This window comes from Bos indicus, chromosome 10 (genome assembly GCF_029378745.1).
Source record: "Bos indicus isolate NIAB-ARS_2022 breed Sahiwal x Tharparkar chromosome 10, NIAB-ARS_B.indTharparkar_mat_pri_1.0, whole genome shotgun sequence".
In the NCBI taxonomy this organism is placed as follows: domain Eukaryota; kingdom Metazoa; phylum Chordata; class Mammalia; order Artiodactyla; family Bovidae; genus Bos; species Bos indicus.
Genome location: NC_091769.1, coordinates 39936307 through 39953961, shown reverse-complemented (window position 1 = coordinate 39953961; position 17655 = coordinate 39936307). Strand labels below are relative to the sequence as shown.

General features: G+C 36.7%; 1 protein-coding gene across 1 annotated transcript in view; it reads left to right on the top strand.

Moving 5' to 3' along the window:
* The window catches only part of MDGA2 (MAM domain containing glycosylphosphatidylinositol anchor 2), a 917184-nt gene that overhangs the window by 675156 nt on the left and 224373 nt on the right, over window positions 1-17655 (top strand). The window contains exon 8 of the mRNA XM_070797384.1: window positions 1464-1757. Coding sequence (XP_070653485.1) covers window positions 1464-1757 — 294 coding nt within the window. The remainder of the gene's footprint in view (window positions 1-1463; window positions 1758-17655) is intronic.

Here is a 17655-nt window from a genome sequence, read left to right as displayed (position 1 = left end):
CTTATTCTGCCATTCTAATTTAGCCCATGCTTTTCTTACAGATCCTCTATTGTATAAATACTTTTGAATTCATATACATTTGTATGAGAAGTAAAAGTCTTCCAGTGGAACAGAAGATACCTTAAAAAAAAAAAAACTCATTGAATAATACTTCCCTTTTATTAGTTCATGTTTTCAAGTGTGGTAAAGTTAACTTACTATAAAGTCAATCTAGTACTTCCTGATGGTCTAGTGGCTAAGAATCTGCACTCCCAGTACAGGGGACCTGGGTTGGATCCCTGGGCGGAAACTAAGATCCCACATACTGCAACTATAAGCCTGGACACCACAACCAGTGAGCCACGCGCCACAGCTCGAGAAGCCACCGCGACACAAAAAAAGACCCAGCGCAGCCAAAATAAATAATAATACACAATTTTTTAAAATCAACCTAAAAGTGAAAGTGAAGTCGCTCAGTCGTGTCTGACTCTTTGCAACCCCGTGGGCTGTAGCCTACCAGACTCCTCTGTCCATGGGATTTTCCAGGCGATAGTACTGGAGTGGATTGCCATTTCTTTCTCCAGGTGATCTACCCAACCCAGGGATTGAACCAGGGCCTCCCGCATTGTAGACAGACGCTTTACCATCTGAGCCATCTCATGAATATCTTCGGTAACATCAGAAATTAGCTTTACTTGAGAAAAGTACATTCTTAAATTATTGAAATATATTTTTCAAAACTCACTTGAAATACATTTTATAGAAATAGTGGCAATGTCGTAACAACCTATTTACAATGATCTCAAAATGTGTTCAAGGCAAATCATATGAAATTCAAATGTCAAAAAATATTAACAATCAAAAAGATTAATACGTTCAGTTGTCAGAGTGTGGCATTGTAATCCATTGTTCCATTTCATTTTCTCAGGGGGGAGAACAAATCCTAAACCTTAGCAGTTTGGTCAGTTTCAAGATCAGTTTTCAGAACTTTGGATTTTATATCAAAGGTTCTTCTTTTTCCCCTTCCTATTGCATTTATTGTACCTACTAAGTCTATAATATCTCTTATCCCCTTCTTATAGCATCTTTGGGTAAGAGATAATGGCCTACAGAAGACTGAAAAACTTAATTTTACCTTAGCAAGTAGGATCACTCTTCTGTGAAATGCAGATGTTAAAGACCCAGTTAATGGTTGATAATGACAAATTATGGAGTAGATTGTTCTTATGTTGATCATTCGCATTCCAGTTTAACGCTTATTTATCTTGCTAATGTTTGAAGTCCTCATTTGAGAACATGAAAACGGTTTAGAATTACTTAAATGAGGGTATGTGCCACTTATTCCCAAGGTCTCTGTAATTTTTGTCATCTGAATTGTCACACTTCTTCAACCAGCAGAAATTGTTTCCTTATGATTTTCTGTGTTTGAATATGCTTTACCAGTATATACTAACCTTGAAAAATTTTCTTTTTCCCATTTCAAGTTCCACCCAATCTGACTGTTCCACAGGAAAAATCACCTTTGGTCACCAGAGAAGGAGACACAATAGAACTGCAGTGTCAAGTAACTGGAAAACCTAAACCCATCATCCTTTGGTCTAGAGCGGATAAAGAAGTCGCAATGCCTGATGGGAATATGCAAATGGAGAGTTATGATGGAACTCTGAGAATTGTGAATGTATCTAGGGAAATGTCAGGAATGTACCGATGTCAGACCAGCCAGTATAATGGATTTAACGTGAAACCAAGAGAAGCCTTGGTGCAGCTCATCGTGCAGTGTAAGTACATTTTTCTCTATGTATTTCTATTGGGAGGACAAGGGAAGAAAATTAGATAATTTTTGGAGATGGATTAGGAACCAATATTTCTACATTATTGCTACCCAATTTAAACTATAATTTCCCTAAGTCTGCCTATTACTTGAGCTAAGACACACTAATGGAAAAGAATTGTATTAGTATGTGTGTGATGATTATGATGGTGTTATGTCATTGGTTAAGGCCAAAGAATCAACAAGCCTAATGGTTAAAAACTGGCTGTGTGCAATGAAGCAAAATGGAAATTGGAAGTAATTGCTAATTCAGATTATAATACTCCTTTGTTTTCACTGTTTATGTTTCTGCTTCAGCAATTGCCTGTCCTTTGCCCAAATTATTCACCTATCTGAGGGTGTCCTTTGCTTAAATTGTGAAGACCGAATCATTGCAATGCTGTTTGCTATCTGAAATTGTAAGAGTAGATTACATAATTGTAGTAACATTGAGATAATTCAGGCAGATATTATGTGCTGATTTTTTGCTTTACTTTCCTAACAGATAATTATTTAACTCTGAGAGCTGAATATGATGGATTTTTAACTATTTTCATTGAAAGGGCTAACAAAAAATGCAGACATAGTGTGCTTTGTATTTGCTTTTAGTGTAAAAATGCCTAGACTCATGAAATTAAGAAGTTTAACAATGCCACTGGTGTTGGGTTATTAGAGAATGATGCCTGGTATTTTGGATAGCAGGTGGTGTGGGTTATACTGAAGAGAAGAAGCAAGATAAGTACAATCTGTTCAAACTTCAGGAATGTTGCTGTAAATTTTAGTTGAGGTATTATTTGTTATTTACATGGTGGCAAAATCTTTAAGAAAAAGAATGAAGTGGAAGCAACTATACACTTCAATAAGCAACGATGTTCTTTTCTTTTGTGGTTCTTTCCTAATGCAGAAAATGGAAAATAGAAATCAGTCCAAAATGTCTATGTTTGTATTAGTCTTAAAGATGTTGGCAGATTGAATTATCTTACTTTAAATTTGGAAAGATAATTGAAATATGGAAGGATTATGTTTGCAACAGATAACATGCATGTTTATGTGTGCGGAGTGTGAGTGTGAGTAATGGGAGGAGCAAGGTTCTGGCTGCTGTTTAACCCTTTCTTGTCCCTATACTTTAGAAACTCAGCTTTCAAAGTGCTGTTTGTCCTATAGATAAGCAAACTTATACTTGTCAAGTATCTTACTAGTTTTATCTGTAAAGAATGCAGCTCTTAAATGGTAAGTTCCATTCCACAGTTGAATGTTACCTTTTTTTTTCTCACTGGCCTTTATACTCATGAGAATAAGCTCATAGGGTAGGAGGTTCATGTGAAAACAAATTTCAGAAAGAAAAACAAAATTTTAAAGAAACCTCTCCTCAATTCTCCAATAAATAAGAGACACCCTCAGGTAATCAGGACATGGATACAGTTTGAAGTACTTTATTCTTGTTGGTAATCACAGGAATATGTTTTTCCTCTAAATCTATGCAGGAAGTTTCAGTGTTCCTAAAGCTATTGGGCAATTTGTTTTCACTCTGCTCACACCTCTCTGTGGAAGCTGTGACACAAATAAAAGCTGTGGAACCCATTGGCTCTAGGGAATTTTGAATTAAAGTTTCAAGAGCCAGGATCTTTAATCTCCATAGAATATACTAACCTCTAGGATTCGTTTGGTGACCTAACTTCCCCTGTTTTTGCTTCCTAATAGATTTCAGATATAATAAGTTCAGCACCAGATCTTAAAATTCAATCCTGTTAATATCAGATGAATTGGCACAGTTGTCTCTAGTGTCACAAGGATGTAATTGACTAAAAGACATCAGTAGACATAGGCAAAGCCAAATTCATTTAATGCACAGGAAAAGATCTGCATCCCAAGGTGACTTTGCAGAGCAGAAGGTATAATCTAACAACACTTCCTCTCAGAGGCAAGTTCCCCAGCCTACAAGGAAACACGGCTGGGTGCCAGCAGCTTGGCCAGTTGCTGGTGAGAATGCCCTAATGTCTTTCAAAAAGCTCTCTTTCATGTATTCCCAACTCTTTTGAAGAATCTGGTTATGTGTCTGAGCATCTGCCAGGTACAAATAACTGGTAACAACTCCAGAAGCCTTAAGTACTTAAGGCTTATTCCTGTAAAACTAGCCATGCAGAAATCTTGATAATATTTTTAAATGATAAACAATTTAACTTTTATGATGATTTCTTAAAAGAATGAAAATAATATGGTATTTGTGCTTAATTTGGATAGCTGTGCCACATATGCAAATAGTTCATATAGAATATAAAATAAGTCATTTCATATACTTTATATATCATATATCCATTTGATATATAAAGCTATGGTTTATGCATTTTGTATTCTCAGCATAATATATTTTATATTATAGCTAGTCAGCAAATGCATTGAGTAAATATAACAAATGGAATGTATATATATATATGGAATATATTTGTATATATATATATATCTTGCTTCTTGTATAATTTGTTCTTTATTATTTAGGGTTCAGGAATATCTGAGGACTAGCCACGTAACAGTTTGACAGCTGAAAATGTTCAAGTGTATGAAGGGAGGAGATGTCAAATACTCTAACTTGTACCTAACACATTTTTCAGTATGTGAACGCTATACTTAGTTTATTAAGATCTCCTTTCCTAAAATATATTACACTGACAAATTCTGGGACAGTCTATTTTGCACACACACAATATGTATATATATACACAAAAAATATATATATATATAAAAACATATTTATATATAATTGTATCATTTTTGAAACATGAAAGAATGAAAAATAGATGGTTATAATAGATAAAAAACACACAAAAATGTGTCTCTAAAGCATATTTCCCCTTGTTAAGTTTTAGTTGTGTCCAATTAAACAATAACCAATCAAAAGAAGTAGTTGTATTAGTAATTGATGAGCAGAGGTAGTAAGGCCTAAGTATAAATAATATAATTGTTTTCATATTGCATAAAAAATGAAACAGTCCACTTAGCTTAATGTTCTAAATCTTCAAGTGAGATTTGTTCTTAGCCAATGTGTTAAAATTATACAGTAGTCATTTTATTAAAACTTTTTAAATTATTTACTATCCCCGGTTAATTTGCTTCTTCTTAAAATGTGTGGATAGTGATTTAGCAAGTGACAGAAGCCTAGAGGTATTTTACACCCTTCTATGTCCTGTTAAGAGTAGCTTAATCACCATAATGAAATAGTTTAAATTATTAAATTTTTGTGCACAGTGCTCATTCCTGAAAGCTGAGGCTTATTTTATAATATTTTTAATTTCTACAATAGCAAGTTAGGACAAATGATATAGACTGGAATGAGAAGTTTCAAATATAAGGCCTTGAAAAATAGTGGATAAAATTCATCTAAATTTTTAAAAATGCTAGATGAAATTGCAGCAAATATTGTACAGTTTTTAATAACAGACCTTTAAATATTCAGCCACTATTTAATTTCATTCACATTTTTTGAAAATATGTAATAATTCTTTTAACTTGCTTATATTTATTTGAAGCAGTATTAGAATAGATCATTGAAAATAAAAATGTTGCATAGGTTAATCGGTTCATTATTTAAAAGTTATAATATGCATGAGCCTATTGAACAAATGTAGAACACTTTCCTAAACATAGTACCTGTAGTTAAAGTGATTTTTACATTTATCCAGTAAAATAATGATCATTTAAATAGTAATTAAGTGAAAATGTCATTGGAAGAATATATTCAAATATTTATATTAAATGAAGAAGTCCAGTTATGCCTATGGTCCTCTAAAAGAAATTATTGCTCTTTGAAGTGAATATATATATATATATATATATATATATAGTATACTGTGATTTTGATTTCATAAACTATAGCATTTTATTTTTAATAAAAGCCAAACTTTAAATGGTTTAATCTCAAACACTGGTAAAATTTTTCAGTGAAGTAAGAAATCTTTTAGTGAAGAAATATATTTCAATATATTTTGAGATATATTTTCTGGAAAATCAGCTGAAGAACATATATACTACATTGGATGTCAGTTTTAACCAAAGCTTTATTATCTGTAGGCACCTACAATTAAAGATATTTCTTTTATAAGATATAAAGTACACACGAAAACTCCAAAACTGACAAGTGTTAAAATGCATTAAGTAACTATCCTTCAGTTCAGTTCAGTTCAGTCGCTCAGTCGGTCCAACTCTTTGCGACTGAACTGAACTCGACTGAAAGATAGTTACTTAATACATTTTAACACTTGTCAGTTTTGGAGTTTTCGTGTGTACTTTCAGCTATCTTCAAATGAGATTCCATGCTCCCTTTACTTACAATTTCTATTTTCCAAATGAAGGAAAACTATGAAAGGAAACAATCAGAGCTATTGAAAGACCCTTGTTCCTCAACTATTTCCAAAGCAAGACCAGAAATTGTATGAAGAGAAGTGAACCATAGATTAAAGCCATTATCGCTTACTCTTTTACTCAAGAAGCTTATTGAAGAGTGCATGTTTATTTCTTTCAATCAAATGAATATTCAACCAAAGCAGAATATCATGGACCTTAAAAGGAAAATTAAAGACAGATTGGAATATCATGTAACAGATATGGTGACTATTGTTAGATGAATTACTGAGTAATTTTCTACAGTGTTGAGATATACAGAATAACTGAATTGAACAAATATAACTTCTTTTTGGGTTATTTTAAAACTATTGTGACTAAATTGATCTAAAGATAATATGAGAGACAAGGTATTGATTAAAGAGGAAACAGGAGGCAGTTTGCCATATTCACACACGGAGATGTTCAAGGCTATACAAGGGAATTTATAAGTAAATGGACAATAATTTTACTTAAAAGAACAAAATAAGCCTTCTAACATAACCTGGAATGCTCTACTTATTCAGATGTATTCTTATTTTTCATATTAATTCATCCCATCCCATCTCTTCTCAGCCTCATAGACATGGTAATTCAATGATGCCTCTATCGTAGACTTCTATACCCCCATTCTCCTCTTCCCACCAGTTCTTCAACTCTTTAACCATTTAAGTCCTGCCTCAGTCCTCCCCCTTTAGTAAGCCCATTAGTTACTGAGAAGGGCCCTCCTTGTTAGAACTTCAAAGTAAAACTGCATTTGGAACATGCATATTAGATGGCAACAACAATAACATTAGAAGATATACTTCTTTCAAAATCATTGGCTATTATTTCACTGTTGTTGTTCAGTCACTAAGTTGTGTCTGACTCTTTGCGAACTGCAGCACGGACTGCACGGACTGACATGGACTGCAGCACGCCATGCTCCTTCGCCCTTCACTATGTCTTGGAGTTTACTGAGATTCACGTCCATTGAGTCAGTGATGCTATCTAGCCGTTTCACTGTTGACTTCATCAAAACCCTCTGTACTATTGCATAGAGAATGAGTTTGAACAACACAAAAAGTCCTTCTTATGGATTTATTTCTTTCAACAGTATGACTTGATTCTAAAAGACTTAGTTTACTCTCATAAAATAAATTTATACTCAAAAGTTGAAGACAAACCCTTAAGGTTATTCAAAAGAGTATATTAGATACAGAAATGGTAAGTTCAAGTTTATTTTCTCTACATTTTAGGTAATGACAGCAAAAGAGTGTACAACCACTGCCCCTGTATGAGTGATAACTTTAAAGAGAGTATTCATTTAAAGAATTTTCTTTGACCCACACTATCATAGCTTTTATCCCTTACAATGCCTGGTACAGTCCATAGACTGTAGAGTCAGACATGACTAAGCACACACGCACCCACACCCATGTTATTAAAAGGTAAACTGAGGCATGTTGAAAATTTTAAGCAAGCTCTTAAACTCATATTAGAGCAGAAATTGATTCTGATCCACCAGCACCAAACTGTAAGTGATTAGGAGTGCTCCATAGACAGGAGCTTGTGGCGACACGTATAGAAAATGTAAAAACAAATAAGCAAGATACTGACTGGCTACGGTTTAAAGCCTCCCTGATAGCTGAGTTGGTTAAGAATCCACCCAAAATGCAGGAGACCCCCATTCAATTCCTCGGTTGGGAAGATCTGAGAAGGGAAAGGCTACCCACTCCATTATTCTGGCTAGAGAATTCCATGGACTGTATAGTCCATGGGGGTTGCAAAGACTTAGACACAACTGAGTCACTTTTACTTTCAAAGTTTCAAGCCTGGTTGTCTGTTTGTGATTGGTCATCTTTAGATTTCAGTTTTGTAACCTTGATCCTTTCATAGGCTTTGATTTTGGTTTGCTTACACCTCAGTCTAATGGCCTCCTTGTTTAATGAATTTAACATTATATGTATATGGCCCATGGCCAATATCTTAATATCTTGAGCTTCAGTTTTCTATTTCCAAGAAAAGAAAAATGTTTTCCATTTTCAATTAACATTTATTTGGAATAACTTTGCAAAACTCCTAGAATATTGCTCACCAGGCAGCACAAAATAGAAATGATGATTATCATTTTAATGTATCAGTTCTGAAATGTTTTAATGTAAACTATCCATTTTCTTAGTGCAAATTATTCCTCTTCTACCTTACTGTTTCCTGTTTCCTTCTCTAAAGACCCTTTGATCCATTCCTACTATAACTTAAGGTCTTTGTGGGCCAAAGCAGCTGTTACATTTCTAGCATGAGAGCAGCTGTAAAATTGGTAGATTCTTGATTAACTGATCCATTTCTAGGATCTCTGTACTTGACATAAGGTTAAAGTTAAAACTTTAGTAATAAGAAATGTAAAATTTTATCTTCTCAAGTGAATATAGATTGGGGAAAATATTTACATTTACCAAGATAATAATATTTTAAGCATTCACTGTTCATATTTTAACATGAATGATTATTAAATGGAACTCAATATTTATTACACATGGTTCCTTTATTTGAATTAAGTGGCCATATTTGTTCTTCTGAAGTTTGCAGAAGTTATTAAAAGCATTAATCAATGAAACCTTGAGGCAGTGTTAATATTTCGAGAACATTAATATTTGTGCTATTTTCTCCCATCTTAGCTTCCGCATCCCCAAGTAGTTAAGATCTTGTCTTTAAAAAGAAGAAACTATAGCCTTATATGATAGTATACAATTTAAACTGTATAAAATAAACTCTAATTTTTTTCCCATGTCAATATGTCATATAAGTATACTTCACCTCATTTCCCAGAATTTTAATGAGAAATTATAATGGAGCTGCCTTGAAAAAAAAAAAAAAAAAGATTTGTTTAAAGATTTTATTTTTATGTTCCTCCTAAATATTTGAAAATTGAATGTCCCAAGTGGACATGATATTTTGCAGAGTCTTTATGATGAATTTACTTTAGCTGAACTAAGATCATGGCATCTGATCCCATCACTTCAGGGCAAATAGATGGAGAAACAGTGGAAACAGTGGCAGACTTTATTTTTGGTGAGGCTCCAAAATCACTGCAGATGGTAACTGCAGCCATGAAATTAAAAGACACTTGCTCCTTGGAAGAAAAGCTATGACCAACCTTGACAGCATATTAAAAAGCAGAGACATTACTTTGTCAACAAAGGTTCATCTAGTCGAAGCTATGGTTTTTCCAGTAGTCATGTATGGATGTGAGTTGGACTATAAAGAAAGCTGAGTGCCAAAGAATTGATGCTTTTGAACTGTGGTGCTGGAGAAGATTCTTGAGAGTCCCTTGGACTGCAAAGAGATCCAACCAGTCCATCCTGAAGGTGATCAGTCCTGAATGTTCATTGGAAAGACTGATGCTGAAGCTGAAACTCCAATTCTTTGGCCACCTGATGTGAAGAGCTGACTCGTTGGAAAAGACCCTAATGCTGGGAAAGATAGAAGGTGGGAGGAGAAGGGGACGACAGAGGATGAGATGGTTGGATGGCATCACCAACTCAATGGACATGAGTTTGAGTCAACTCCAGATGTTGGTGATGTTCAGGGAAGCCTGGCATGCTACAGTCCATGGTGTCACAAAGAGTTGGACAAGACTGAGCAACTGAACTGAACTGAACTGCTCCTGCCATCCTGGGTTATCTTCTTGCTTCCTGGTTCTCACTCTTTCAGAGATGGCAATAGGATATTTAATCTAAGGAAATTGTCAAAGACAATGGAAATTCTCATTCTAAAGTGAAAAGTGAAAGTGAAAGTTACTCAGTCATGTCCCACTCTTTGAGTCCCCATGGACTGTACCCTTCCAGGCTTCTCTGTCCATGGAATTCTCTAGGCCAGAATACTGGAGTGGGTAGCCCTTCCCTTCTCGAGAGGATCTTCCCAACCCAGGTCTCCCGCATTTGCAGATGGATTCTTTAACCTCCCAATTCTAAAGAGCTTCTCAGTGCAGAACACTGACAAGATGTCTTCACTGAACTGTGGAGCACAGATCACTTGGAAAGATGATCAGTTCCTCAAGTATATGGATCTTGTAAAGAAAATAAGCACATATTTTTTTTTTTCCTGGTGCCGTCTCTGCTTCCATCTTAATGTAGAATACAGCCATAGTTTAATATTTAGGAGAAAAAAAAAACTTTCATTCAAAGTTTTATTTTCAGCATCTATGCAAAGAAGTGAGATAGGAACCAGCCAGTTTTAACAGTATAATTAAAAGTATTGACAACTTAACTCAGACAAGTATTTGTTGACTGCTGTTGTCAGTTAAGTACTTCTGCCCACCCCTGTTATGCAGATATGAATTCAAATAGATGATTGTAGAATTTCCATAATACTGAAAAGATGGTTTTCTCTCTTGAAAGCATTCATATATGTGATTAAATGTTGTTTGAATGAAGGTTTACATTGCCTCTCTCCCTGGGGTATTTTCCTATCCTTCTCCCTTCCTCACTTTATAAAAATACATCCTCTAAGAGAAGTAAACATAAACATGTTTGTAAATATATGTGTGTAACTACAAAAATCCTGTGCCTTTTTAAGTTTATTTTTAGTTAAAAAAGGGTTTAAGTTTATTTTTAGTTAAAAAAGGGTTTATTCCCTCATCCAAAAATAAATGTATTCCTCCCAAATATAAAATTGAGGCATTTTCTAGTATGCTTTTCTCCCATGAAATTAAAAAGATAATAATAATAAATAAATCACACACAGAGTTTTACAATAATATATTCCATGAACATGCTTGTGACTTGATCAGTTTATTTTATAAATATACCTGCTATGAAACATTTCGTGCAGAGGAAAATATAAAGTATGCAAAGGACATGAGTTTCTGGTTAGGAAAAACAGCATAAGCACCTTAGAAGTTAGGTAACAATATAAGAAATTGGATGATAGAAAGGCACTTCAGTCAGTGCATGGAACCAATCAGGAAATGAGAAATCAAAGGCTGATATTGTCACAGGAAGACATGATTTCCTATGACTTCAGCAAGAGAGATGCATTTACCAATATTTAATCCACTTACTAACATTGCTCATACAGAATTTTAGCTTATGTGCTAGCAATTTTTTCTTTAGATATTATCAATTGTTTCAGTCAATATCATATTTTAATATTTAACACCAGCCAAAGAGTTTTGCATATATTATATTATTGGGGGTTATATTATATTATGTGAATAACTTTTAACCTAGTAATGAACTGTTCTATTGTATAACCTACCAGACGGTCTTCTTAGTTTCAACTACATTCAAACTCAACTCATGGGGTTACTATAGACACATATGGACTTAAATACACTTTTGCAGATATAAGACAGGAACCACAGCTTGCCAGCATGTCCATCTGTCCCACTTCTGGGGACACTTGAAAATTGTCAACACATTTTGATTGTCATAAGTAGAAGAGGGATGCTCCTGGCATCTAATGAATAGATCTTGTTAATTTTAGGATGCTTGGAGGTTTCCCTGGCCTCTAATCTTTTGGAACAGTAGCACACCCCTCCCTCATATCATGACAATAAAATGTATATCTAGACCTTGCCAGATGTCTTCTGTACCCATCAGGTATGCTTAATGATACCAGGTATAATCAAAATTATACACATCAGATATGCTTGTGATGGGCAAAATTGTACCCAAAGGGGTATAAATTATACCCATTGAGAACCTCTGCCTAGATGATAGCTTGTGTATAAGGAGACAAGATCTCTGTAATTTGGAGATGGGGACTCTGGCAGAATTCTCTGCTGCACAGGAACCAATGTCTCTTGTAACAAATCTATAGGTACAACTTCCAAAGTCCCCGAAGTCGGAAGAGTCACCAACTACCCTAAGCTCTAATTTATGTCTAATCTTATCAGACATTAATGTTCCTCTCAATCCAGAAACAACTTAATACAGAAATGTTGCTTAAAAACATAGTTGGCATTCTTCCCTTGTCATGGAGATCAGAGCTAGAACTTTAAAAGAAGGTCAGAGTCTCATGCAGTAGGGATTTTTTTTTTTTCAAATGCGTCTGTTAAACTTTCTTTTGCTTTAGTGTTTTTCTTCATTTGATCATAATAATTACTGTTGTATAAATTATGAAAGTATGTTTCCAATATACCTTACTTTTTGTCTCTCAACTTGCTATTTGTCTCATTTCCTGTTTTACTGGTGTGCTTATGTTCTTTCTTTGCTGGACTTTCAGCAGGTATCTGGGTTTGGGAGGCAGTAGCTGTATTTCATTCTTGGATCATTTTGATAATCTTATGAATTTCTTTCTTCTGGCAAATGAGTATTTCCTTGAAACTTTAAGGATTCTAATAGGCAAAAGCAGAAAATCCTTCAGCAGGAAACTTTGAAACCTAAACTGACCACGTATTGTGAATTTGAAAGACATTCTCTGTTGATTTCACACTTATTAGAATTATTTTAAAATTGGAAATTACTTTCTTCTTAATTACAGAGTATTTCCAAAAGGAAAGGAGTCAAATAATGATCTTGAAAATTGGTCAATATGTGGATTTTGTTCTTTAATATTGTTTCTCAATAAATTAAGTAAAACTATTTTTTTCTTGAGAAGGACAACTATGTAGCATGAGTACTTAAATTTAAGAGGGATTTAAATATGCAGAATTAATCAGGGGAAGAAAATGTTCAAAATTAAGCAGAAAATAGAAAAACATTTAAGAAAAATGAGACAGTATTTCTTCAGTTCAGTTCACTTCAGTCAGTCAGACATGTCCAACTCTGCGACTTGCAGCACGCCAGGCCTCCCTGTCCATCACCAACTCCCGGAGTCTACTCAGACTCATGTCCATTGAGACAGTGATGCCATCCAGCCATCTCATCCTCTGTCGTCCCCTTCTCCTCTTGCCTTCAATCTTTCCCAGCATCAGGGTCTTTTCAAATGAGTCAACTCTTCGCATCATGTAGCCAAAGTATTGGAGTTTCAGCATCAGTCCTTCCAATGCACATTCAGGACTGATTTCCTTTAGGATGGACTGGTTGGATCTCCTTGCTGTCCAAGTGACTTTCAAGAGTCTTCTCCAACACCACAGTTCAAAAGCATCAATTCTCTGGCGCTCAGCTTTCTCTATAGTCCAACTCTCACATCCATACATGACTACTGGAAAAACCATAGCCTTGACTAGACAGAACTTTGTTGACAGAGTAATGTCTCTGCTTTTTAATATGCTGTCTAGGTTGGTCATAACTTTTCTTCCAAGTTATTTCTTAGCATTTAGTTATTTGTATTAAAATGTATGGTTGAAGTGGTAGAAGTAATCTGATTTCTTCAGCTGTTCTGAGTTTCTGTTTGTGTCAATATGTTCCCTATTGATCCTTCTGTTTGAAGTATATGTTCTTAAACATAAGCTAACTGCTCTGTGTATAACATAAGATACAACATAAGATAAAGTATAACACTTTACTGCTCAGTGAAAGTGAAAGTTGCTCAGTTGTGTCCAACTCTTTGAGACCCCATGGACTATATCGTCCATGGAATTCTCCAGGCCAGAATACTGGAGGGGGTAGCAACCCCCTTCCCCAGGAAATCTCCCCAACCCAGGTATCATACCCAGGTCTCCCACATTGCAGCCTGATTCTTTACCAGCTGAGCCACCAGGGAAGTCCAAGAATACTGGGGTGGGTAGCCTATCCCTTCTCCAGTGGATCTTCTTGGCTCATGAATTGAACCAGGGTCCCCTGCATAACAGGCAGAGTCTTTATCAGCTGAGATACCAGGGAAGCCCCACAGTTCAGTTAAAAATAGAAGTAATTTAACTATATGAGGTTTCTGCTTGAAGTGCTAACTTGAAACCATAAGATACAAATGTGTAAACTGATTGATCACATATAAATAGATACAGATGCATTTTATGAAAATATTTAGAGAGATATAAATACATAGAATGTATATCAATCTGAATTGGTGTAGGCGCCTTGAAGAGGGCAGGCTTATTGAGTGAGCACTCATTACTGTTTTTTTCTTCTTTGTCTTTTATGATGTTGAGATGCTAGTTCTGTTTTTACCTTCAAGTTGTGTCTTTATTAGGGCTTCTCTGGTAGCTCGGCTGATAAAGAATCTGCCTGCAATGCGGGAGATCTGGGTTCAATCCCTGGGTTGGAAAAAAATCACCTGGAGAAGGGAAAGGCTACCCACTCCAGTATTCTGGCCTGGAGAATTCCATGGACTGTATAGTCCATGGGGTTGCAGAGTCAGACAAGATTAAGCAACTTTCACTGTGTCTTTACTGCCATTTATCTTTATTTCCCCAAATTAGGTTTTGGTCTCATATTGTTCTCCTACTCTGCTCTCTTGGTTGGTAATATAATGATTTAAACTATCATTGCTACGCAGATCTTCCTCCATGTATATCTGAGACATTCAGATAGCTTCTGTGAAATTTCAGTTTTGTCTCCTAATGAATTCTAAAATTTAATGTGACTAAAATAAGTCTATAATTATGTTCCTTTATTATTTTTCTCCTCTTGAATTCCCTGTCTCACCTTAAAGAATGTCTCTCCTCCCTTTTCAAGTCACTGTCAATGGAATAGTGCTTTCTCTTCCAGAGTACAGCCTGCTCTGTCCTTGCAGAAGCCCGCCAGCCATGAGGAGCAGATGCTGTCTCCTGGATTTGAGGCCACAGCGCTGTGGGGACCTGAGTGATCACCAGACCCAACTCCCTCATGCTGGCACCCTGCTCCTCACCCCAAGAGTGGTTACCAGCTGCCTCCAGACAGCCCAGAACCTCCTGGTAGTGGTTTCAGATCATGTGGGAGGATCCTTTGAAGGGTGGGTGGGCTGCTGCTGTTCCTCCTGAATCCTGGTTTTGAATTAGACCTTGCCCAGTGAACTGGAGACCTATGACGTGCTTCTGATGGGGGCAGCAGCTGTTGATGTAAGGACCAGCTCCATGGAGTTCCTCTGCATCCCTCCTTCCCTGCTGCTGGCCTCAGCTCTCCTCATGTGCCTAGATGTGTGGACTGAGTCACAGGGAGTGCTGCCTCCCACACGAGGGGGGAAAAAAAAATAGAGTCACTATTTGATTTTCCCTTTTTCTAAATATGCTTTTGAAAATTAGAATATTGGATTCTGAAATTAGACATTTAAATTCTAGCTTTGCTACTTTAAACATCATTTATGTCAATAATTGTTTTTTTTTTAATACCTATAATGAGAGAGATTTATTTTCATTCATTATGTCATAGGTCTATCCAAGGATTAAATTAGATGATGTTTGATATGTGTTTAGCCCAGTGTTTGACACACAGATAGGGGCATGCATGCTCAGTTGCTTCAATCGTGTCCGATTATTTGCCAACGTATGGACTGTAGCCCGCCAGGCTTCACTGTCCATGGAATACTCCAGGCAAGAATACTGGAATGGACTGCCATGCCCTTCTCCAAGGAATCTTCCCAATCCAGGGATCGAAGTCGCATCTCCTGTGTCTCCTGCATTGCAGGCAGATTCATTACCACAGAACCATGAGGGAAGCCACCTGCTTCATCAGTTCAGTACAGTTCAGTCACTCAGTCATCTCTGACACTTTGCAACCCCATGAATCACAGCATGCCAGGCCTCCCTGTCCATCTCCAACTCCCGGAGTTCACTCAGACTCATGTCCATCGAGTCGGTGATGCCATCCAGCCATCTCATCCTCTGTCGTCTCCTTCTCCTCCTGCGCCCAATCCCTCCCAGCTTCAGGGTCTTTTCTAATGAGTCAACTCTTCCCATGAGGTGGCCAAAGTACCGGAGTTTCAGCTTCAGCATCAGTCCTTCCAATGAACACACAGGACTGATCTCCTTTAGGATGGACTGGTTGGATCTCCTTGCAGTCTAAGGGACTCTCAAGAGTCTTCTCCAACACCACAGTTCAAAAGCATCTATTCTTCAGTGCTCAGCTTTCTTCACAGTCCAACTCTCACATCCATACTTGACCACTGGAAAAACCATAGCCTTGACTAGATGGACCTTTGTTGGCAAAGTAATATCTCTGCTTTTCAATATACTATTTAGGTTGGTCATAACTTTCCTTCCAAGGACTAAGCATCTTTTAATTTCATGGCTGCAGTCACCATCTGCAGTGATTTTGGAGCCCCCCAAAATTAAAGTCTGACACTGTTTCCACTGTTTCCCCATCTATTTCCCATGAAGTGATGGGACCAGATGCCATGATCTTCGTTTTCTGAATGTTGAGCTTTAAGCCAACTTCTTCACTCTCCTCTTTCAGTTTCAACAAGAGGCTCTTTAGTTTCTCTTCACTTTCTGCCATAAGGGTGGTGTCATCTGCATATCTGAGGTTATTGATATTTCTCCCGGCAATCTTGATGCCAGCTTGTGCTTCTTCCAGTCCAGCATTTCTCATGATGTACTCTGCATATAAGTTAAATAATCAGGGTGACAATATACAGCCTTGATGTACTCCTTTTCCTATTTGGAACCAGTTTGTTGTGCCATGTCCAGTTCTAACTGTTGCTTCCTGACCTGCATATAGGTTTCTCAAGAGGCAGGTCGGGTGGTCTGGTATTCCCATTTGTTTCAGAATTTCCCACAGTTTATTGTGATCCACACAGTCAAAGGCTTTGACATAGTCAATAAAGCAGAAATAAATGTTTTCTGGAACTCTCTTGCTTTTTCCATGATCCAGTGGATGTTGGCAATTTGATCTCTGGTTCCTCTGCCTTTTCTAAAACCAGCTTGAACATCTGGAAGTTCACGGTTCGCGTACTGCTGAAGCCTGGCTTGGAGAATTCTGAGCATTATTTTACTAGCGTGTGAGATGAGTGCAATTGTGCGGTAGTTTGAGCATTCTTTGGCATTGCCTTTCTTTGGGATTGGAATGAAAACTGACCTTTTCCAGTCCTGTGGCCCCTGCTGAGTTTTCCAAGTTGGCTGGCATACTGAGTGCAGCACTTTCACAGCATCATCTTTCTGGATTTGAAAGAGCTCAACTGGAGTTCCATCACCTCTACTAGCTTTGTTCGTAGTGATGCTTTCTAAGGTCCACTTGACTTCACCTTCCAGGATGTCGGGCTCTAGGTCAGTGATCACGCCATTGTGATTATCTGGGCCGTGAAGCTCTTTTTTGTACAGTTCTTCTGTGTATTCTTCCCACCTCTTCTTAATATTGTCTGCTTCTGTTAGGTCCATACCATTTCTTTGCTTTATCAAGTCCCTCTCTGCATGAAATGTTCCCTTGGTATCTCTAATTTTCTTTAAGAGATCTCTAGTCTTTCCCATTCTGTTATTTTCCTCTTTTTCTTTGCATTTGCTATTCTTTGGAACTCTGCATTCAAATGCTTATTATATCTTTCCTTTTCTCCTTTGCTTTTCGCTTTTCTTCTTTTCACAGCTATTTGTAAGTCCTCCTCAGACCTGACTCATAGATAGTACTAAATGTTAGCTGTCATGTCTCAAACATTCTCTGAATTCATCCCTGCCTCTCCAGTCCCACTGTCATTTACCAAAGGAAGCCCTTTTATCTCCT